This window comes from Mirounga angustirostris, unplaced genomic scaffold (assembly GCF_029215605.1).
Source record: "Mirounga angustirostris isolate CCGP_5_RB_7025 unplaced genomic scaffold, mMirAng1.0.hap1 SCAF_17, whole genome shotgun sequence".
Classification (NCBI taxonomy): domain Eukaryota; kingdom Metazoa; phylum Chordata; class Mammalia; order Carnivora; family Phocidae; genus Mirounga; species Mirounga angustirostris.
The window spans coordinates 23,474,644-23,496,531 of record NW_026991725.1 but is presented as its reverse complement, the minus strand read 5'-3'; the positions used below and the strand labels follow the sequence as shown (position 1 = coordinate 23,496,531).

The 21,888-nt window shown below is 53.2% G+C and overlaps 1 protein-coding gene across 11 annotated transcripts; it reads left to right on the top strand.

Moving 5' to 3' along the window:
• Nucleotides 1-3,949: 3,949 nt before the first annotated feature.
• Nucleotides 3,950-21,021, top strand: NFE2L1 (NFE2 like bZIP transcription factor 1). 11 transcript variants are annotated; one of them, XM_045889053.3, is made up of 7 exons: nucleotides 3,950-4,176; nucleotides 6,078-7,111; nucleotides 11,764-11,979; nucleotides 12,395-12,484; nucleotides 12,707-12,865; nucleotides 13,685-15,042; nucleotides 18,432-21,021. In XM_045889053.3, exons 2-7 carry the CDS (start codon nucleotides 6,602-6,604, stop codon nucleotides 18,493-18,495), a joined length of 2,397 nt encoding a protein of 798 aa, XP_045745009.1. In that variant the 5' UTR covers nucleotides 3,950-4,176; nucleotides 6,078-6,601; the 3' UTR covers nucleotides 18,496-21,021. The 11 variants fall into 11 exon arrangements, with proteins under 11 accessions (XP_045745009.1, XP_054366817.1, XP_064438356.1 ...); XM_054510842.2 differs by lacking the exon at nucleotides 3,950-4,176 and adding an exon at nucleotides 4,395-4,527; XM_064582286.1 differs by lacking the exon at nucleotides 3,950-4,176 and adding an exon at nucleotides 4,399-4,534.
• Nucleotides 21,022-21,888: the final 867 nt, after the last annotated feature.

Here is a 21,888-nt window from a genome sequence, read left to right as displayed (position 1 = left end):
CAGTCGTTAAGCGTCTGCCTTCGGCTCACGTCATGGTCCCGGGGTCCCGGGATCGAGCCCCGCGTCGGGCTCCCTGCTCAGCGGGGAGCCTGCTTCTCCCTCTCCCACTCCCCCTGCTTGTGTTCCCTCTCACTGTCTCTCTCTGTCAAATAAATAAATAAATAAAATCTTAAAAAAAAAAATCACCCGAGGAGCATTTTACAAAATCTTGATGCGCGGGGCTGCTCTGCGAGACTCCGACTTAATTGGTTGGGGGTGGGACCTGGGCATGGATAATTTTTACCAGCCCCCCAGGTGATTCTAATGTGCAGCCAGGGTTGAGAAGCAATCTTCTAAGACAGCCGAGGTGTAGGGATGCACAGGGAAGAGGCTGGTTTGTGGAAGAGCTTTACCTCTTTTGAGGGTTTAATGGTAACAAGCTTGCTAATGATGTTTACCATGTAAGAAAGGAGGCCAGATGTCTGGATTAGCTGGATAACTAACTGATTTCCTTGCAAGACATGTTAACATTTAGTATTGACAGGATGTAATCCTAGAATCTCTCAGAAGGGCTGTAAGGAAATCTCTCAGTCATCTAATATACTCTGCTGGATTAGATGAAAGTTGGAGAGTGAGAAATATTTATATAGATTAGCAATATTTAAAAACATTTTTTTTAAAGAAGAGGAAAAACAATGGGCAACCAGAATAGCAGAAAGACTAGATTTCCCCTCAGGGGAAAAAGCAATCCCTGCTATTCCAGAAGAAATCCAACCTCTTCTCTGAGGGTTTCCTGGCAGGATGACTGGATGTGCCTGCTGGTGGCAACAGCTTTTTCCATGGAGGAAGCTGGGCCAACACAGATATAACCCAGATGAGTAGGGAATCTAGTGTATAGTTAGCTGGCTCTTCGATGACCCTAAATCCCTGTGCATTAGAACAAACTCTCTTCCTGGCTTCCCACTGCCTTCTCCTTTCCCAAGTGGTCTCGGTCTCGAGTCTCAGTCTCGAGCGCAAGGCCTGGTTTTACTGACGGCTCTCAGCCTCTCCCTTAGGGAAGGGAGCGCATGTGTTCACTTTTTCCAGTGGTCTTCTCAGTCTGATTTAATGGATATACCAGGACTGATGACACATCAGCATGGCATCTTTCTTTTGCTTCTTGGGTAATTTTCCTATTAACAGCTGTCCCAGGCAAAGGAGAGGGAGAGGATGCGGTGGGGGTGGGGGGAGGGAAGAGGGTGGCTTCCTAGGTGAAGGACACACCCTGGATTTTACAGGGTTAATCAGTGGGAAGGAGCTTTGCACCTGCTCAGACTTGATCTGGAACTCTCGACAGAGTGGAAGACAGTGTTTGGATCCCCGCTCCCTACCATGGAGTATCAACTATCCTGGATGCCCACAGCCTGCCAGGCCTAAATGCCTACCATGCTGATTGAGACTCTACATCTAGATTCTCCTCAGCCCTTGCAACGGGCGAACAATTCTTTAACCGTTAAGCAGGAAACTTGAACTATCCAGGCATCCTTTAACCCAGTTATATAGTTCCTGATCCACCTCTCTCCCATTGAATGCTCAAATAATCAGACACAGTGAAGCACAGTACTAGAAGTACTGTGGCAGGCAAAAGAAAATGAAGGGGACAGTGTAGACACAAACAAAAGACTTTTTCCACACCTCTCCCACCCCTTCTCTAGGGATTAACATGGAGACCCTCCTCTCCTCAGTGCCTGCACCTCCCTTTACACCCAGGACCCCAGAAAGGGGAGGAGAGGATGGGTAGGACTGCTATCTATCTCAACAAATTTTGAGTCATTAAAAGCCACCAAATGAGTTTAAGCTTTCCAAGTGATGTGACAGTGTCACATGTTAGCTCCCCAGTGTGGCCTTCAACCTACGGCTGCCATTTCATTTCAGTGAATATTTACCTCATTTGACTTCACATTAGTCAGTTTGGTGTCCACTGTAAGACTTTTTTTTTGTTTGTTTTTTAAATTTTTTGCTTGTTTTTAAGATTATTTATTTATGAGAGAGAGTGCATGAGTGGGGAGGAGGTGCAAAGGGAGAGAGAGAAGCAGACTCCCTGCTGAGTGGGGAGCCCAATGCAGGGCTCCATCGCAGGACCCTGGGATCATGACCTGAGCCGAAGGCAGACGCTTAACCGACTGAGCCACCCAGGCGCCCCAGGACTTTCTTTCTTATCCCAGGCACCTGGTACCCTGCTATGCAGCTCAAAAGGAACTTGGAAAATACAAGTGGACCTGTCTAAAACATCAGTTTTGTTGGTGCTAAAGTTTCCCCTAGATTAGAGGCTCGCCCAGTTTTTTGGGTTTTTTTTTTTAAACTGTGTCAAGGTTTAAATTTGTTCTGTATTTGCTGGGTCAAACAAACGACACTCTCCTATTTTCTCCAAAGTCTTGTATTTAAGCCCCGCAACTTTAGTCTAGCTTTGGTATCTTTCAGTTCTATGGTTTTTATACATTCTTCTCAACCCCGTTGGTATATTTTTAGAGTTAACAAAGCACACCTCAATTTCTCCTCTTTTCTTATCCAACAGGAGTATTGCCCTTCATGGTCTTATTAATTCAGGGTCCGAATGGTCTCCCATTTCCTTGGTAACATGCCATATCCCTCAAAACCACATCTCTTCCACATATTAATTTCTGCTTTTAGCAGGAACTTCTAATCACAGACCTGCCTGCTGGAGTTCTCCTTCAACTATTCAGTATTTATTGTCTACTTTGCTCCTGGCACTGTTCCAGGTTTTGAGGACTCAACAGTTAATGCACAGAATTCCAGTCCTCATGGAGTTTATATTCTAGCATTTACTAGAAGCCAAATAGTAAAACGAGTAAGTAAAACATGTGCTCTCTGAATCAGTCTTTGTGTTTTTTTTAAAGCTTTTATTTATTTATTTAACAGAGATAGAGAGAGAGTGTAAGTAGGTAGAGTGGCAGACAGAGGGAGAGGGAGTGGGAGAAGCAGGCTCCCCACTGAGCAGGGAGCCCAATGCGGGGCTCGATCCCAGGACCCTGGTATCATGACCTGAGCCGAAGGCAGCTGCTTAACCGACCGAGCCACCCAGGCGCCCCCTGAATCAGTCTTTGAAATGCACAACTACCTTGCAGTTTGTTAAGGATTCAATGACCAGACGCTGGTGCACTTTCTGTATGAATTTTCAAAGTGCTTTATAATCTGTGAACCACCCCAAATTAAGCCTCCCAACTCTCCAAACACGTGAGGACTGCATGTTATCTGAAGAGTTGGCAGTTTGTCTTGTCCTTAGTTGTACCAGGACCAGTGATTTCACCCACTAGATAAACGAGGATCTTCCTGGGAGTCAAGAATTTGAGTTGATGTCTCTTTTTCCCACAGCTGGGAACAAAGTACTATGAACTTCAACTTAGTGATTGCCTAAAGGTGGTCTTGGGATCAACTGTGTTAAAACTACGCGAGTCATTACTAAGCAGGCAGGTTATCAGGCCGCCACCCCAGGGTTAAGTGAATCGCGATCTCTGGAGTGAGGCCTCAGAATTTGCAGGTTTAACAAGCTCCCCCAAGAGAGGCTGGGGATAATAAAGCAATGTTCGAAAATCACAAAGACGTTGGCTAGGTGAGACTGGCCAGCACCTGAAATCGAGGGAAGTTCCTGAAAGGCAAGACTAAACTCGGTGGTAGTCTGGGCGGGGGTTGGGACGGTACTAGACGGGGAAGGGTAGCTCTACGGGATGTTCCTATCACGAGAAAACTCAATTATGCCACATCCCCCCACACCGCCAATGTCCCACCACTGTGGTGGCAACCCGACCGCTGGGCCATTCCCGCGACGTAACCGTCCCTGACTGGCGCGAGCCACGGCCCGCACAGACCGGAAGCGGCGACAGCGGCTTCCGCTGCCAGCACCCAATATGGCGGCTCGAGCGTCGCCACCGCGGGAAATACTCTGGGTCCCGCCTCGGCCCCCTCAGGTCTTACTGGGCTTTTGCAAGTCACCGTGGGAACCTTCGGGGCGGGGAAGAACTCCGCGCTCCGGCAGCTATACCACCTCTCACCCCCAGCCCTAATCCCCGAGCTGGAAAATGCACTGGTAGCGCTTAGCTTGCACACTTTACTCCGCGCCCCGCCTGAAATACCTTGGGCGACCGACGCACCGCGGAGGGGCCAGAATGCCGGGCCGTAGGGCCTTCGCCCCACTTACTGGTGAGCCCACGCCGCGGGGCGGGTCTATGCGCCCACTGGGCTGTGGGCCATGTCAGTCTTGGGAAATCGGGAGAGGGAGGAGGAGGCACACTCAGCCATTGGGCTCTTTCGGCTGTCAATCAAAATGACATCCGGCGACGGCCGCAGTTTCGGCTCGTTGATTGGAGAAACGTGGTCCTAGGAAGGACGCGGAGGGCGGGCTTCCGAATGAGGTGGGAGGTGGAAGGAGGGGGCGGGGAGGGAAGCGGAGGCTGGGGAGCTCTAGGCCGGCCGGCGGTGGCGGCGGCAAGGCCGGGACTCGGGCTGAGGGCCTGCTGTGGCGGCAGCGGCGGACGCCGAGCTCTGCAGCGGGTATCCGGCATGTTCCTTTCCCCGACGTGGGGGGTGGTGGTGGGCGCAGCGTCGCGGGAACGAGGCTTGTGGGGTGAAGGGCGGCGGGGTGGAGTCCAGGGGCAGGAGGCTGGAGGCGGGAACGGGCGGGCGAGCGGGGTTCGCGTCGGGCCCGAGCCCGAGCCTGGGCTTGGCAGGGAGGGGCCGCGAGGCCGTGGAGAAAGCTAGCTCCGGGGTGGGTTGGACTGGGGAGGGCTGAGGGCGCGAGAAGGCGTGGTGTGAGGCCCAGGCCTGAAGCGGGGTGGGGCCATCGGGACGGAGGGCGGGGTGGGGTTTGGCTGTGAGGGTGGGTCAAGGCCGCCGAGTCGCACTTGTTCGCCGTTGCCCCAGAAGGCTAGAAGCCGAGGCGCCGACAGCGGGCATGGCGACTTGGTCCCGGCCGGACTCGGGTATCCGGGGCGGGGTGGGACCGGGCTCAGACCAGAGGCCTCTGGCCTTACTCCGTCTTTAAGGGGCCTTGTCCGGTTTCTGGAACTTAAATGTCTCTTGGGAGGTTTTAGTAATAAATTGGCGTGAGAACGGGAGGGTAGTGTAAGCAGGAATTCTGAGTCGCAGTTGTGTTTACTTTAACCAAATAAGGTGTGTGTGTGTGTGTGTGTGTGTCCGTCCGTCCGTCCGTCTGTGTGTCACTCTTCCCCTTTAGGACGAAGTTGGTAGGTGGGTCACAACAGTGAAGAGGAGAGTTATGTTTTGGTCTGGGAGGTTAATGGAAGCTCAAAAGTAGAGACCAGAAACTGAAAGGCAGGTTTACTCCCTCCCCAGTTGGCTATCTAGGTTGAGAACTTGGCCTTATCCTTCTGCTTAGGCTCAGAAGGTCATATGAATGAAAATAAAACCTGCGTATTGCAAATTCTGGGTCGAATAATCCTCCTGCTTCAGTGCTCCCCGCCCCCCCCCAAGCCCTCTCAGCCCTCCTTCCCCCCTTTAATGTGAGAGATAGGAAGGGGAAATCATATTTTAAAGTTGGGAAAACAAAAGGCATTATTGTTTCGTGAGGTGGTGTCCTGAACGTGTCCTCATATCCTTTTACACCCTTCTCCCATTAATAGTTTCTCCCTTCTCTTTAAAATGGGAAAGGACAGGGATTGTAGGCAGTTTTCTCTTGAGAGATGGAGGATACAACTTTTCTTTAAGTTAGGAAATGGGCTTCTCATGCTAAAAATAGAAGCTGGGTAGTGTGTGGATGGGGTGGGGGAGGGTTAGTAAATCAGACAACATGTAAAATATTTTGGATGCCCCGGGCATTATCTGCTTATCCAAAACAAGCTACCTTTTAGGGTATTACAAATTTGGTATCCAGAAACAGGGATCCTTTGTGAGCAATATTTTCCTTTCGTAGTTGTTCTGCCTATAACAGATTTTTGGTTTTTATTTCTTTAGGAGTAAAATAATTGACTTAGTTTTCAATAAAATATGAAAGTGGAATTTGAACGTCTTTCCTGCCTTCTGCCTTGATCATGGTGTGAAAATTCTGGAATCTTATCCTGTTGCTCTTGTGATTCCCATTTCAGGTTTCTCTGGAAACCCCCCTGGTAAGTGTGGAGGAGGCGGGACACTCTGACCCAAGACAAAAGGCTTGTAGCTCCAGCCAAAGAAAATAAACCTTAGGGAGAAGGAAAAAAAAAACAAAAACAAAAAACAAAACCAACCCATCAGCTGTTCCTGAGAACAGTCTGCAGTGGAAACTACAGAGAGGACAACTAATGTGAGTGAGGAAGTGACTGTATGTGGACTGTGGAGACAGTAAGTCACGTGGGCCCTGAGGGCCTGGACTGGGTTAGCAACAGTTGTACGTGCTGAGGTGAGGTGCTGAGAAGGGAAAAGTGAATGTGGTCTGGAGAGTGGCCTTGGCTTCACAGGGTGTGCTTTCCTCTGAGGCCATCCGGGAGCTCAGCCCCTGTGTTCTGCCAGGGTGGGATACAGGGTTTGGCACTGAGGAGGGTAACTTGCTGGCTGGAGCAGCAGAGCAGTGGCCTTGATTTGTCTTTTGGAAGATTTAAAAACCAAAAAGCATAAACATTCTGGTCCTTCAGCAATGCTTTCTCTGAAGAAATACTTAACGGAAGGACTCCTCCAGTTCACCATTCTGCTGAGTTTGATTGGGGTGCGGGTGGACGTGGATACTTACCTGACCTCACAGCTTCCCCCGCTCCGGGAGATCATTCTGGGGCCCAGTTCTGCCTATACTCAGACCCAGTTCCACAACCTGAGGAATACCTTGGATGGCTATGGTATCCACCCCAAGAGCATAGACCTGGACAATTACTTCACTGCCCGGCGGCTCCTCAGTCAGGTGAGGGCCCTGGACAGGTTCCAGGTGCCGACCACTGAGGTAAACGCCTGGCTGGTCCACCGGGATCCAGAGGGGTCTGTCTCTGGCAGCCAGCCCAGCTCAGGCCTCACCCTCGAGAGTTCCAGTGGCCTCCAGGATGTGACAGGCCCAGACAACGGGGTGCGAGAAAGCGAAACGGAGCAGGGATTCAGTGAAGATTTGGAGGATTTGGGAGCTGTAGCCCCTCCAGTCAGTGGAGACCTAACCAAAGAGGTTAGTGACCACACGTCGGGGTGGGTGAGAAGGGCTTGGGGTTTCGGGGGGGCAGGGGCTGGTTCTGGTCCTGGTCCTGAAGGGGCGAGGTCATAGTACTAACTCCTGTAAAGAACTAGAGTGGTTTAGGGGGTGGGGGTCTCAGGCATTGTTCTTTGACAGGAATGAGCTGAATTGTCTGACCAGGATTGGGGCTGGGAGCATTTCCTTGCGTTGAACCATTGACCCACCTCTAAATGTACCGTCAGGGCAGTGGGAGGTTCCTAGAACATGCCAGCATGTTTACTGCTTGGATTTCAACGTGACTGCTGGAGGCCCCAGAGTGGGGGAGGGAGTGGTGTTGTGATGGGCTTCGGTGCGGTGTGTATTTGTTGCTAAGACACAAATACTTTGTGGACTCTTGCCTTGTACCTCCCCCCACGTCAAAACACACATGCATATCCTGAAGTTCTCCTCCTTTGTGGTCGGGCCTGTTGTTGTAAGGTCCTTGATAAGTCGGCTCTCCTGGGCCTGAGCCAAGGGGTAGATTTAGATAGTTATTCTTGGCCAGAAGAGGGCCAAGGCTTCCATTCCTTGCTAAAGGCCTGCTGCAGGGAGTAGGGAGAAGAGGGCTAGGAGCTAGAAGAGAAACTGCATTCTGCTGCTTAAGTCAGCTTGCTCTGAGCTGTCAGAGATCCGTAGCTCCTGACACGTGGCTGATACACTGTTCTGGGCAGAACAGAAAGCCTTTAACAATGTGAATGGTTCCTGCTGCTCCCACCTCACCAGCATGATGATAAAACCACTTTGAGCTCTGTGTTTGGCCTGGGCTTGCCACTCGGCCTTAAGGAGCTTGAGAAAAGGCCTGCTGCACTCTCCTGGCCATTAGGAAGGGGAAGGCTAAGGCTGGATTGCACTGGGCTGGGTTTCCCAGAGCTGAGTCTTGGGGAGGGGGGGGTAGGTATGTAAAAAGTTTTACAGGGGCTGCAGATCTTGGCTCTTTTTCTGCCCACCAGTCAGACCAGGTTTTGCCTCCTGTCCTGCATTTGAGCCTGTTTCTGAGCTCATTTCTTTGAATGTTAGTGGCTGTCAGAGCTTGTGGCTTTCTCTGGCCAGTGGTGTTCAACTGGGGACGATTTGGCCCATCCAGGGGATAGATGGCCATGTCTAGAGACAGTATTGGTTGTCACAACTGGAAGAGGTGCCATTGGTGGGGAGAAGCCAGGGATGCTGCAAAACTTACTAAAAAGCACAGGACGGCCCCCGGAGGTCAGATGGATCTGGCTGCACACGTCTGTGGTGCCAGAGCTGCTCTCTGCTCAGCTGCCTCGCTGGGTCTGCTTTGAGAGAGACTAGAATTATCTGAGCACGGGAGCTGTGAGCATTCCTTACCTTACAGTGCCTCAGTTCTTAGATTCTCCCAGTGCCACTGGGAACTTTGCCTTTTTTCTGCTTCCTCTGTCCTTTTCCTTCAAATGGGCTTCAGTCTCGGCACGGTGGTCTGAAGAAGTATGTCTCCCAGCTTCCTCTTCCGTCCTTCTGCCCTGATGCAGCTCCCCAGGGGGTGGGATGTGTAACTGGGCTTGCTCCTGGGAACTCTGCAGGTGAAGCTCCGTTCCTCTTCCTGTTGGGAGCTCTCCTGGGATGGGGTGGGAAGTTTGGATATGGTTGGATGGGTTGGGGCAGAATGGGATGAGACTTTGACCCTGCTTTCTTCCATTTCTTGGCCTTCATGAAGGTTGTGCTGTCCCTGACCCCAGGCCTTCTCTGCTCTCTTTGGGGGTTGGGGTGGGTCAGCATTAGGGCTCTAGGCTGGGTGTGGGGGAAGGGAGGATTATTACGTGTCTAGAACAACATTTCCTCAGCAACTCAGGGATAAAAATACCCAGGTCCAGAGCATGTGACAGGCACTGCTGGAGCTGGTATTCTCCCCCCCGGGTGGCAGCACGCCCCCGCTGCCAGGTCGGTTCGATGGGCAGCCCTAGCCCAGGCCCTTGTCGGGGATAGGATTCCCCTGGAGGCTGGCACTCTGCCCAGAGCAGGGGGTGGCTTGTGTACAACTCTCTCCCGGCGAGGAGCATTCTGTGACCAAGGGGAACATACTGTCCCTCACCTGACCTTAGGCCCGAGGGGTGCAGCAGTGAGGTTGGACGTTGGAACTGTGCTCCCGATTCTGTGGGTGGCGTTTTCCTGGTGTTAGAGATGGGGACCAGGGGTCCGGGGGGAGAAGCTCTTGAACGAAGCTGGAGTGAAGAGGGAGCGTGGCGCACGTGTCCGGCTCTTTCAGGGTTGGCCTTCAGGCCCGAGGCTCCCTTCTGCCTGGGGCGAGGCCTGGCCGGCACTCCTTCCTCTCCTCTGGCCTGGGGTCCCTGGCTCTCAGCAGGCCCTGCCTCAGCTTGCGATCCTTGGGCTTCAGGACGAGCGGCCGCAGCCCTGCTGAGGAACAGGAAAACTCCTTCCACTTCCAGGGAAGAACTAGATTCCCTGAGAATCTGCGGGAGTGGTTTCTGCCCAGTCCTGAGTGGGCTGGGGAAGCAGGATGCGACAGGAGGGAGAGTGGCACCCCCCCCCCCCCAGGGCTCTCTCACTGCGCCACCCCGGCTGGCTGACTGGGCTGGGTGGGGCTGCCCGCCCCTGGGTGCGTCTCCTTGAGGAGACGGAGGCGGCCCAGGGATGGGCTGGTTCCTTGCGGCAGCTTCTCCAGCTGCCCTGGTGCAGAGATTGGCTCCCGGCTGCAGCTAGGTAACAGGCGGTGGGAGGGGATTGGCTCCTTCCGCATCTCCAGCGGAGACTTGGGGGAGGAGATTGGCTCTCGTCGCAGCCTAGGTAACGACAGTGGGAGGGGATTGGCTCTTTCCGCAGCCCAGCTGCTGACCTGGGGGAGGGGATTGGCTCTCCGCAGCCTCAGCAGTGACCTGCGGGGTGGGAGGGGGAGGGGATTGGCTCCTTGCTGCAGCCTAGGTAACAAGTTTGGGGGGCGTGGGGAGGGGGAGAGAGGGAGGAGCGGGAGGCTAGGCCCTGGAGGGAGCTGGCTCTCCTCTGCAGCTTGAGCACGGAGCATGGGGTGGGAGTCCCATCTCACTGCAGCCTCTGCGGTGAGCTCAGGGTGGGGGCTGCCGGGTGCCTGAGTGGAACTGGGGTTGTGAGGTGGGAGGGGGCTGCTCGAGGATGGAGGAAGGGGGCTGGGCTGGGCCGCCCAGGCAGCAGCACGGGCGGGGCACCCTCCTCGGGCCCCTCGGAGCTAGCAAGGGGCCACCCTTCCAGCCTGGTGTGCTCCCTGCAAGCCAAGAGCTCCTTGCAGCCCCCTGCCCGGCTTCCCGGCACCAGCTGCCCTGGGGCTCTTCTCGCAGACCATGACCCGCCTGGACCGCAGCTCTCACAGTGGTGGGGGCCATGCCAAAGGGAGCCGGCCCCTTAACTCTTTGCTGGCTGGGCACCGGGTGGCCCAGCCCCCCTCTGCTCCTGGGTCCAGGGCTTCTGTTCAGGTTGGTGTATGTGGGGAGACTGAAGGGAGAGGTACACCTGGGAGGTCTTGGGATTTGGGAGGGTTACGGTGGGAAAGGGGTACCTGGTCAGGGCTGGGGAGGTGGGTCTCATGTAAGGATATTGCTTTCTGGAAAGCGCTTTTTGAACCTCTGAATGGAAGGCAAGAGTTCAGGGTTTCTTCAGCCACAGGGGGATGGCATGTGTAGGAAGCCCAAATGGCTCCTATTTATTGGGGTTCTATGCTCGTGGCTCTGGGGGTGGCAGTCGGTGCAGGAACTGATCAGGAGCCACCAGGGTAGAGTGGGAAGGAGGAATTTTGGTCCCTGAGGTGGCAGTTGTGGCTGAGCGGTGATGGGGCCCATGTCCTTGAGTGGGTTGACTGACGGAGCGCCAGTGAGTCCTGGGGTGTGGTGAGGAAGGGAGTGAGAGTGCTGGCGTGAGGGGACACCAGGGCCTTGGCAGGGGTGGGGTGCCCAGTGAGGATCATCTGACTGCCTGCGGCTCTCCTGGGACAGAGGCAGCCTGCTAGGATCAGCTGAGAGTGGGAATTCTGGCAGGGATGGACCTTGAGGTGAGCCTGGGCTTTGGGTGTCCGGCCTTACTCTTGGCCTCAGCCAGGGAGGGGGACCGGCTCTAGGCAGGGCTGGAGGCAGCCCGTCAGTTGCCATCGGGTGCAGCAGGTGGTTGCAAATGCAGGGATTTTCCTCTCTGGCCCACCCCACCCCTTTATGCAAATGAAATGGCACCAGAGGCTGATGCAAGCCTGGCCACCACGAAGCAATTCTGCATGACAGTTCGCCCTTGCCTGGCCTGGCCAGCATCCTACAAACCCAAGTTTGAAGGGATTCTCATTCCCAGAATGAGAAGTGTCTCCTGCTTCCCCCTTCTTTCTTGTGTAGCGGTGAGGTGGCCCTGCCTTTTGGCCTGGCTGTGTCTCTGGTCCTAAGCCCACAGGCTTGTATGGGGTTGATTATGCTGGTAATTTTTGCTAGCTCTTGTTTTTGTTTTGTTTTGTTTTGTTTTTTTATTTTTTGGAGGCTGGTATCTGGAAATGGATGAATGAAGCCTTGTTGGTATGGAGGAGACAGAGGCTGGGAGAGCTGCCTCCCACTCCCAGGACTAATTGGAGTGACGCTAGGAAAGGCCCCTGGATCTGAGAGCTAAAGTCACGGTGATCTGTCTTTCAGGACATAGATCTGATTGACATCCTTTGGCGACAGGATATTGACCTGGGGGCTGGGCGTGAGATTTTTGACTATAGTCATCGCCAGAAGGAGCAGGATGTGGATAAGGACCTGCGAGATGGAGCGGAGCAGGACGACACCTGGTCAGGCGAGGGTGCAGAAGCTCTGGCGCGAAACCTGCTAGTGGATGGAGAAACTGGGGAGAGCTTCCCTGCACAGGTACCCCCATCTCTGCCCACTTCCAGAAACTTCTCCTTAGAGAAGGCCGCTTCTGTCTGTGGGATGAACCCGAATGTATCTTTTGGGTTGGGGTCTCTTAAGTCACTTGGGCTGAGGAACGGGGAGTGGATGAGCAACAGAAGCAGAGGGGCCAGGCCTTGGTAACGAACAGCACAGAGGAGGCAAGGCATCTAGCAGCTTCCTGTTTGCGTCAGGACTCTTCCACTTTCCCTCTGCTCTTTCCTGGAGGTTGGGACGCAGGGCCAGCCATCAGCCCGGGCACAGAGGGAGAGTGTGGGCCTGTAGCCCTTGCCGCCCTCCTTCAGCTTCCCCCTTGGAAGGGCTGGGGAAGAGGCTTTGGCCCGCAGGCAGCCAAGGCCCAGGTCAGTCAGACTTACGGTTGCTGTTGCCACAGGTGCCTGGTGGGGAGGACCAGACGGCCCTGTCCCTGGAAGAGTGCCTTAGGCTGCTGGAGGCCACCTGCCCCTTTGGGGAGAATGCTGAGGTGAGCAGGACTCCAGGGAGAGCCCACCAAGCCAGCAGGGCAGCCTGCACGCCGTGGGCCCCCGTGCGGCTGCCCAAGGGGCCAGCACCCGGTGTGGCCTGCTCCTGGCTGCGGGGCTGAATTCAGAGGAAGGAAGAGACAGAACCTCAGCTGGCAGTCTCTGGGGGGAATGCGACGGTGGTCTTGCCTCCCCCCGTTAAAGCCTCTTGTGTTTTGCCCTAGTTTCCAGCAGACGTTTCCAGCATAACAGAAGCAGTGCCTAGTGAGAGTGAGCCCCCAGGTCTTCAGAACCACCTCTTGTCTCCTCTCCTGACGGGGACGGAGTCGCCATTCGATCTGGAGCAGCAGTGGCAAGACCTCATGTCCATCATGGAAATGCAGGTAGGATTAGCCAGAGCAGGACCCGGCGTTCTCGGACCGGGGGTGGGGGTGGGGGTGTTCGCATTCGCTGCTTTTTCCCCGCTGGGAAGAGAACGGAGCACTTCTCTGATCCATAGGAAAGTGGGGACACAGAGGCCATTGTCCGGGTGTCTCCTTGGGGTAGGGGGTGCAGTCAGCAGTGGGGTTTGGGTTAGAAGCCCAGGGCTAAGCCTTCTAAAACAGGACTGTCCCCTAGGTATGCCTTCTTCCTTCCCTTTAGGTAGATACTCAGTTGACCAAATGCTCCAGCTTTAGCACCGGCCATTCGTGCGGGGCGTTGGCAGCCCCGGCGCCAGCCCCCCTGCCCCTTACAGTCACCTAGTCCGCCCTTTGTTATTTTAAAGGTGAGGAAATTGGAGCTCAGAGAGGTTAAGTGCTGTGCCCTTGGTCACACAGCAAAGTGGTACAGCTAGGTTTTCTCCCTGCAAGGCTGGGTGTTCCTTTCGCTGTGCAGATTTTACACTGAGGAGAGGTAGCCCTTGTTGGGTGTTTCCTTTTTTTCCTTTCCCTCCAAGGTGGGGGAGTCTGTCCAAACACAGCTGGGAACTGGTCAGCCCTGCATTGGGGTGGGGTCTACAGGGAGGACCCATCTCTGCCAGGCCTGGTAGGTCTGGTGGATCGAGCAGGGCCAGGAGTGGACCCTGGACTCTGGATTCCAGTCTCTTGCCTTTCCACCCGCTCAGCTGTGCCTGTGTTGGGTGCCTGTTGGCGGGAGCCCCCCGCCAGCCTCGGGGAGGGAGTCTGCTCAGAGTGAACGGTGACGCTCTTCTCCCCTGCCAGGCCATGGAGGTGAACACTTCAACGAGTGAGATCCTGTACAGTGCCCCTCCTGGAGACCCCCTGAGCACCAACTACAGCCTTGCCCCCAACACTCCCATCAATCAGAATGTCAGCCTGCATCAGGCGTCCCTGGGGGGCTGCAGCCAGGACTTCTCACTCTTCAGTCCCGAGGTGGAGAGCCTCCCTGTGGCCAGCAGCTCCACGCTGCTCCCGCTGGTCCCCAGCAATTCCACCAGCCTCCACTCCACCTTTGGCTCCACCAACCTGGCGGGCCTCTTCTTTCCACCCCAGCTCAATGGCTCGGCCAACGACACGGCAGGCCCTGAGCTGCCCGACCCACTGGGGGGCCTGTTAGACGAAGCCATGCTGGACGAGATCAGCCTGATGGACCTGGCCATCGAAGAGGGCTTCAACCCCGTGCAGGCCTCCCAGCTTGAAGAGGAGTTTGACTCGGACTCAGGCCTCTCCTTGGACTCCAGCCATAGCCCTTCCTCTCTGAGCAGCTCCGAAGGCAGCTCTTCTTCCTCCTCGTCCTCCTCCTCGTCCTCCTCCTCGTCGTCCTCTTCCTCTGCTTCCTCTTCAGCTTCTTCCTCCTTTTCTGAGGAAGGTGCTGTTGGCTACAGCTCTGACTCGGAGACCCTGGATCTGGAAGAGGCCGAGGGCGCTGTGGGTTACCAGCCCGAGTATTCCAAGTTCTGCCGCATGAGCTACCAGGATCCGTCCCAGCTCTCCTGCCTGCCCTACTTAGAGCACGTGGGCCACAACCACACATACAACATGGCGCCCAGTGCTCTCGACTCTGCTGACCTGCCACCGCCCAGCACCCTCAAGAAAGGCAGCAAGGAGAAGCAGGCCGACTTCCTAGACAAGCAGATGAGCCGGGATGAGCATCGAGCCCGAGCCATGAAGATCCCCTTCACCAATGACAAAATCATCAACCTGCCAGTGGAGGAGTTCAATGAGCTGCTGTCCAAATACCAGCTGAGCGAGGCCCAGCTGAGCCTCATCCGCGACATCCGGCGCCGGGGCAAGAACAAGATGGCGGCGCAGAACTGCCGCAAGCGCAAGCTGGACACCATCCTGAACCTGGAGCGGGACGTGGAGGACCTGCAGCGCGATAAAGCCCGGCTGCTGCGGGAGAAGGTGGAGTTCCTCCGGTCCCTGCGGCAGATGAAGCAGAAGGTCCAGAGCCTGTACCAGGAGGTGTTTGGGCGGCTGCGGGATGAGAATGGGCGACCCTACTCGCCCAGTCAGTACGCACTCCAGTATGCCGGGGATGGTAGTGTCCTCCTCATCCCCCGCACCCTGGCCGACCAGCAGGCCCGGCGACAGGAGAGGAAGCCAAAGGACCGAAGAAAGTGAGCCTGGGGAGGAAAGGGGGGTTGACGCTCACCGGGATGGAAACTGGAGAAGGGCTGGGCCTGGACCTGGACCTACAGTGGGGACTTGAATGCCTTCTTATCCAATAGATCTTCTCAGATGGGATGAACTGCGGGTCAGTGGACAGGAAGAGGAGGGCGCAGGCGCTGTCTGGCTCAGCTTCCCCCCGTGGGGGGGTGGCGGAAGCAGCCAGACCGTTTGGGTGGACAGGGTCCTCACCCCTACTGTTTCCTCTGAGAGAAGGGGTGGTGCTGGAGGCCGACCAAGGGTAAAGAGGGGGGATCTAGTGAGAGGAAAGTCGTAGAAAGTCTCATTCCTGGAAGCAAGTAAGGAACGAACGAAGGAAGGAAGGAAGGAAGAGGGATAAAAAAAACCCAAAAAAATCAAAGCGGGAAGAAAATCAAAGGGCAGGTTAAGGTTGGCTCTGGCCAGGATACCAGGCGGCAGGTTTCAGGTGGGACTAGGCCCTAGGCACGAGTAAACCCCACTTCACCCCCGGGGAGGGTGGAACACAAGGTGGGATCTGGGAGGGGCTTCGTGGGTCTTTCAGCTCCTGCCCTGTGGCAGCCCTGAGAGGGGAGCTCTTGGATGTGTCCTGTGATGTTCTCCTTCGGACCGGAGCCACTGGGACCCGACACTGGCTTGGGGGGTTAGGGTCAAAAAAGGAGAGGGGACAGGAAAGGGTCACGAGGCCCCTGTGCCGTGTTGCAGCAGCCCCAACACCAAGCATGTCCCTCACTGCCCGGCCATTCCATCTCTCTCTGTGCCCGGTCCCCACCCCCCCCAGCTGAGGTCCCCACGTTTCCATCAGAGTCTGCATGCGAATGCTGTTCTCTTCCCGCCCCGTGTGCCCCCGCCCCTCCCCTCCCCGCTGCCTGAGCTCTGCTGCAGCTGGGGTGCCGGCTGCGCCCCCAGTGCTGAGCCTGCGGCCTCGGGGGGCTGCTCTGAGGCAGGGCGTGTGGAGAAGCCAGGCAGTATTCAGCACAACACTGGGGAGTGACCCTTCCCTCAGGCCTCCCCTGCCAACCACTGGGCATGTCACTGGAGGACAAAACCACAAAACCCAGCAACAAAAACAAACTAGTCCTTTTAGAATTTCTTGCGCTTTGATTTTTTTAGGGCTTGAGCCCTGTTTCACTTATAGGGTCTAGAATGCTTGTGTTGAGTAAAAAGGAGATACCCCAATATTCAAAGCTGCTAAATGTTCTCTTTGCCATAAAGACTCCGTGTAACTGTGTGAACACTTGGGATTTTTCTCCTCTGTCCCGAGGTCTGTCTTTGCCTTTTTCTTTTTCTTTTTTTTGGGGGGGGTGGGGTTTCTTTCTAGGAGAATGAGAAGTGCATGTAATGAGGGCTTGAGAGCACCTACCCCCCCAGGCTCTCGGCCACAGGCTGCTTCTCTACACCCCCAGTTTAGCAAAGGCCCCAAGCAGGAGGACTGCCTGGGGGAGGCAGAGAGGGGAGCGCCAAGGTGGCCAGATGGTTCCAGGACCACAGTGTCTTTATTTTTAACTGTTTGCCACTGCTGCCCCCACCCCTGCCTGGCTCGGGAGTACAGTCAGCCCAGACTAGCAGGGGTGAGTTGTGGGGAGAGATGGACCGATTCTCCTCCCCACTGGGGGGCGTTCTGACTGAGCAGTAGGGATAGAAGGCACGAGCCTGGGAAGTGCTTTTATAAATTATTTTCCTTGTAGATTTTATTTTTAATTTATCTCTGACCTGCCAGGGAGAGGAGAGAGAAAGAGAGATGCTGTGAGCACATGACAAAATAAAATAAAATAAAATGGATGATTCATTCTCAAGTGCAGTTTTTCCCTACTTTTAATTTAAATTGAGTAAAAGACCCAGGAAGGGAGGACTGGCCATCGTGTGGCTAAGCCAGAGCTCACTTGGGAAGGTGGATGGAGAAAGGGGAGGTTGACAGTGAGGAATTTAGAAAGACAAAAGTCTTAAGTACCGTATTAAACCGTCCAAGCAGGTGTTGGTACCTCTTCACAGGGTTCGCTAGTTGAGTCCTGAGAGGAAGGATTCAGAATCCTTTTTGGCCTTTCTCATAGGACTGGGCTAGGTGGAGGTGCTGTCCCTTGGCCCAGCTCCTTGTCTGTGCACCTCTGAGAGAGTGCATTTTTTTTTTTTTAAGATTTTATTTATTTTTTTGACCGAGACATAGCGAGAGCAGGAACACAAGCAGGGGGAGTGGGAGAGGGAGAAGCAGGCTTCTGGTCGAGCAGGGAGCCCGATGCGGGGCTCGATCCCAGGACCCTGGGATCATGACCTGAGCCGAAGGCAGACGCTTAACGACTGAGCCACCCAGGCGCCCTGAAAGAGTGCATTTTTAATCTTGAGCGTGCTGTCCTTTCTCCGGTGGCCCCACCTGCCAAAGGGCTGCAGAGCATCGGAGAGTAAGCCCGAGCAGTGACCGGGACTAGAAACCCGAGAAATCCACGAGACTGACACATGCCCGGTACTTGAGTGTAAGAGCAGGACCGCAGAACTAGAGAAGCAAGAAGCCAGACTCCGGGGCTTAAGGCCTCAGAAAGCCTCCCAGCTGAGGTGAACAGAATCTGTTCTCCCTCCGAAAACCTGCTTTAATATCAAGCCTACGAAGAGCTGGAGGCTTCCAGGTGCTGGGTGCTTGCTGGCGCCGCCACCCCAGGCTGGGGTAGGTGTCTAGCAAATGCTAAGGAATGAATGCTCACCCGGCAGCCTGTGAAATTACTGGACGAGGTTTAGGACCAGAAGCAGTTGATCCCCACAATGGAACCTCCCGTGTTACCACTGTGTGACCTGGCTTAGCCCCATAGTCCTACTGGAGTACCCCAAGGGATGGAATAGAATTCATAACATCAATTTATTTGTTTCAGTTTACACTTTTTTTTTTTTTTTAACCCCCATCTAGTTGGAAAGTGTCATCAGATGAGCTCTTTCCTAATTAGGAATTAGCTATGTCCGTAAGCCAGATAAAAGCAAGATTCTTGAAAAACGAGTAAGTTTGAAAAACTTTAATTCATGCTGATAAAAAATACAAACATATAGAAGAATAGATTATGACAGGTAAAAGTCATGTTTTTGTATCCCTTCTAGAAATATGTGTATGTATTTTTAAGTACACAATTAGGCTGTAACTTTAATCTTGCTTTGCAATTTTAACCTAACATATTTAAATGTTTTTTAAGAGTAAAAAAAAAAATCCTCCCTCACCCTGTTAGTGCTGCCCCTGCTCTGAGAAAGTACATTTTTGTCACCCGTCCCCCGTGCCCCCTTATGGAGAGACGTACAGTTGTCTAGGATCCCGCTGATTAGCTGGGGCTTTGGGCCAAGTTGGTCAGCACCGGCTGTGGGGTTGACCTCTTTTTGCTGCTGGCAGGTGGAGTGGGTGCTCCAGCTTCAAGGCTTTTTCTGGCAGGAAGAAGATCCGAGGACTCGAGTAAAGCCCGTCAAAGAGCCGCTACACCTCAGACAAGTGAGAAGAGGTCCTAGACTCGGCAGGGAGATGAGCAGGCCTCAGGCTTAACTGAGCACCAGACTTCAAGGTGACCTGCTTGGGTGGGGGCGGAAGCCTGGCTTTGTCTTGACTTCAGCAGCAGTAGGCTCCCTTCAAGCCGATTTCTCCCCACGTCCTAATTCACATTAGCATTTGGAAGTAGACCCCTTGTTCCAAACTCTGCCCTGCACAGATCTCACCAGTGAGGCTGGGCTCGTTATTTCAGTGTCCATAAAAATGGAAGAAATCCCGAACTAAGGGGAGATGTAGTGAGCTTGAGAATGCTCAGTGTCACCAAGACCTGGCCTCTAATGGCGGACTCCAGCCCCGACCAGGGAAAGCTGAACAGCAGCAGCCAGCCAGCGAATGGGGAGTACTTTCCATGGAGCCCTGCGTTCCTCAGGCAGCCCTCGGCCCTCGTACAACCCCAGCTAGGCCGGACTTTGCTGCTTCTCAGGTTTGTTTGGCAAAAGCTGGAAAAACAAGTGCCTCGTAGGAAAAAAACCGTCCCCACCACCTTCACGTCTCCTGCCTCACCCAGGAGGCACTGACCTAGACCTACAGCTTCAGCTCCAGCTAACTTGTTTTATGGCGCTACCAGCAAGAAGTCCATTCCATCACTGACGCTGTCCACGGACAATCACAGGCACCAGACTGGTGGCTGCCTCTCTGGAAGTCATTTTCCCAACCAGGTGTAGAAATGGTCTAGCAAAACCCACGTGCTTCATAATCATGAGTGGTTAAGCCTTGTTATCACTGCTCCATCTGGGACATGAAAGGGACTCAGAGACCTTCAATTTGCCATTCTGTTAGCCTAACAAGAACCTTTCACCTTTCACTTTTCCCACAGAAGCCAGCCATCCTCCTTGCCTCTGGTTCTGAACTTCGTAGTGCAGAACGTATGTGTGGGGGAACTTGGTATATACATGGAACTTAGCACATGATTTGAGTTCTACTCCTTGTTCTGTCAAGGACTTTTGAAAGTTCATGTCAGCCTCGATTAGTTGAGACACAGAATCCAGTGCACAGATTGTCTGGAGGAGTTTGGGATCCCACTAAAGAGGTGTGTTCTTAAAGCTGGTTCTTTTCCAGTCTTAACTGCAGAATGGATAGGCTGCATAGTATTTGTTACTTAATTCCAGATGCCATCTCAACCAAGGAAACAAAACCTAGTTTATACTTGGGGGAGGCAGGGAAAAGGCTAAGGAGTTGGTGCTCTGCCTTTTGTTTTAAACACGAATTTAATCAGGCTAATTCAGTTGTCTTAATCCTTCCAGTTCTCAGCTAGGAGCTGAAGCAGTAATTTAAACAATGAGCCAGTGCCCCACAGCTGGGCCCCAAAGTTGCCCAGTCTGACCTGAGGCTATGCAAACAATAAATGGCAGGATTGGTCAAAGTCAACTAGGATTTAAAAATCCTTATGGGGGGGTGCCTGGGTGGCTCAGTTGGTTAAGCGTCTGCCTTCGGCTCAGGTCATGATCCTGGAGTCCTGGGATCGAGTCCCGCATCGGGCTCCCTGCTTGGCGGGGAGTCTGCTTCTCCCTCTGACCTTCTCCCCTCTCTCATGCTCTCTTTCTCTCATAAATAAAAAAATCTTAAAAAAAAAAAATCCTTGTGGGGTAAACAGTGGCTCTGGTATTACCACAAACCACCAAGGTTACAATGCAGATCCAGATACGCTATTGAGTATTTTAACACAAGCTATTTAATGTAAGCAACAACTACAGAACCAAATCATCAGTATATATCGTAAACATGATGTTTCAGCCTTGCCTCATAGTCCTGCTGCCTCACTGGCCTAAGGCTGGGGGCGGGGGGGGGGGGGGGAGCCTTAGCAAACAGAATACTTGCTCTACCTGCCCCCCATACAGCAGGACCAATTATGTTTTTCATCCCAGTGCAAGACGGTTTTATTTTGGATTTCATTTGCTTTCAATATTCAGCCATTTATTCAGTGGGAAGCTCCCAAGGCCAAGGTCAATTAAAAGTCATCCACAGAAGAGAGCTGAGCAACTGTGAACACATTAGTTAGAAGAGCAGTAACTTCTAAAGAAAACCTCAATGCTGGACAGTCAAACCAACGTGATAGGCAGATCACAGATTGAGGATTGTCCCCGGAATCTTTAAGCTCCACCATCACCAAGCTTCCTTAGCCACACACCACAACACCCAGATGCGTCTGCCCAGAGTGGTTCCTACTGCTGAAAAGCAAGATGAAGCCGAGATGCCTTCCTTTACTAAAGCTGAATGCTGGCCTGGTATTGATATTTGTATTTCAGTTGTATGCTAGAGGAGGGGAAGCATTGAGCCTGGACTTAGTTCAGTCCTATCAGCTCTAAATTTTAAACAAGATCTTTTTATCCTCACAAACGACCCAACTTGTAAACCAGATTAATACTAGTATCACAGAAACTGATCGGGTTAATTTGATCTCAAACAGAACCCGGGTCCATTCATAGTTTAGTATCTGGAGCCCCTGTAGAAAATTTGGATTTCAGAGTTCCAGTTCCACCAAATTATTTTGGAGTAGCAGTTTCCTCTCATTTTCCCTTACTCTGTGATGGAAATAGTGACTAGAACACATTCCACTGTCACAGGCCATAAAGATGTCCTGAGCATACGTGGCCAAACACCAAATGGCCATGTTAAAATCAAATTGAGCTGAGTTGGAATGAGTTCTAGAATATAAGATTGTATCTGAAAATAAATACTTAAAAACTCAACTATTAAAAACAGTTGTCCAAACTTTCAAATCACACTGAAGAGCAGAAATAATTATTCCTGAGCACTGTCGGCTGACAGATTGCCTCTGTGGTCATTTGCTGTACTAACTTGAAACTCAACTGAAGACAGTGGAGGACACCTCAGATGGTGACTGGTCCCCAGATTAGGAAGCTCTTCTGAAATAGCAACTAAGGTGATCCCGTCTCCTCTTCAACTCCGGCTGAGGAGTCTCCGATGACGCAGCTCCACAGACGCCATCCAGCCCGCCTTTGTGCTGCCGGAAGAAATGCTCTCCGAACACCTTCTAAGACAGATGGAAGCTTTGTTGTGCCTGTGTAGCTTTTATTTCCAGCATTTCTGCATCTGTGGCTTCAACAAGCACTTGAGAAAATTTTATACCGAAACCCTGCATCTAGACACGTGACAGTTGGCTTTCAAACGTAACGAAATTGTGAAAATCTATCCTTACTTCAATTTTCATGCATTATCAATTTCAGCATCTTCCTGGGGGGAAGAATGAGAGGGTTTTACAAGGGTTCAGGAATGCCAGAAATGGCAATTAAGTAGGTTCCAAAGGTTGAGACAAAAGCTTAATAGCACTCCATTCTGGACACAC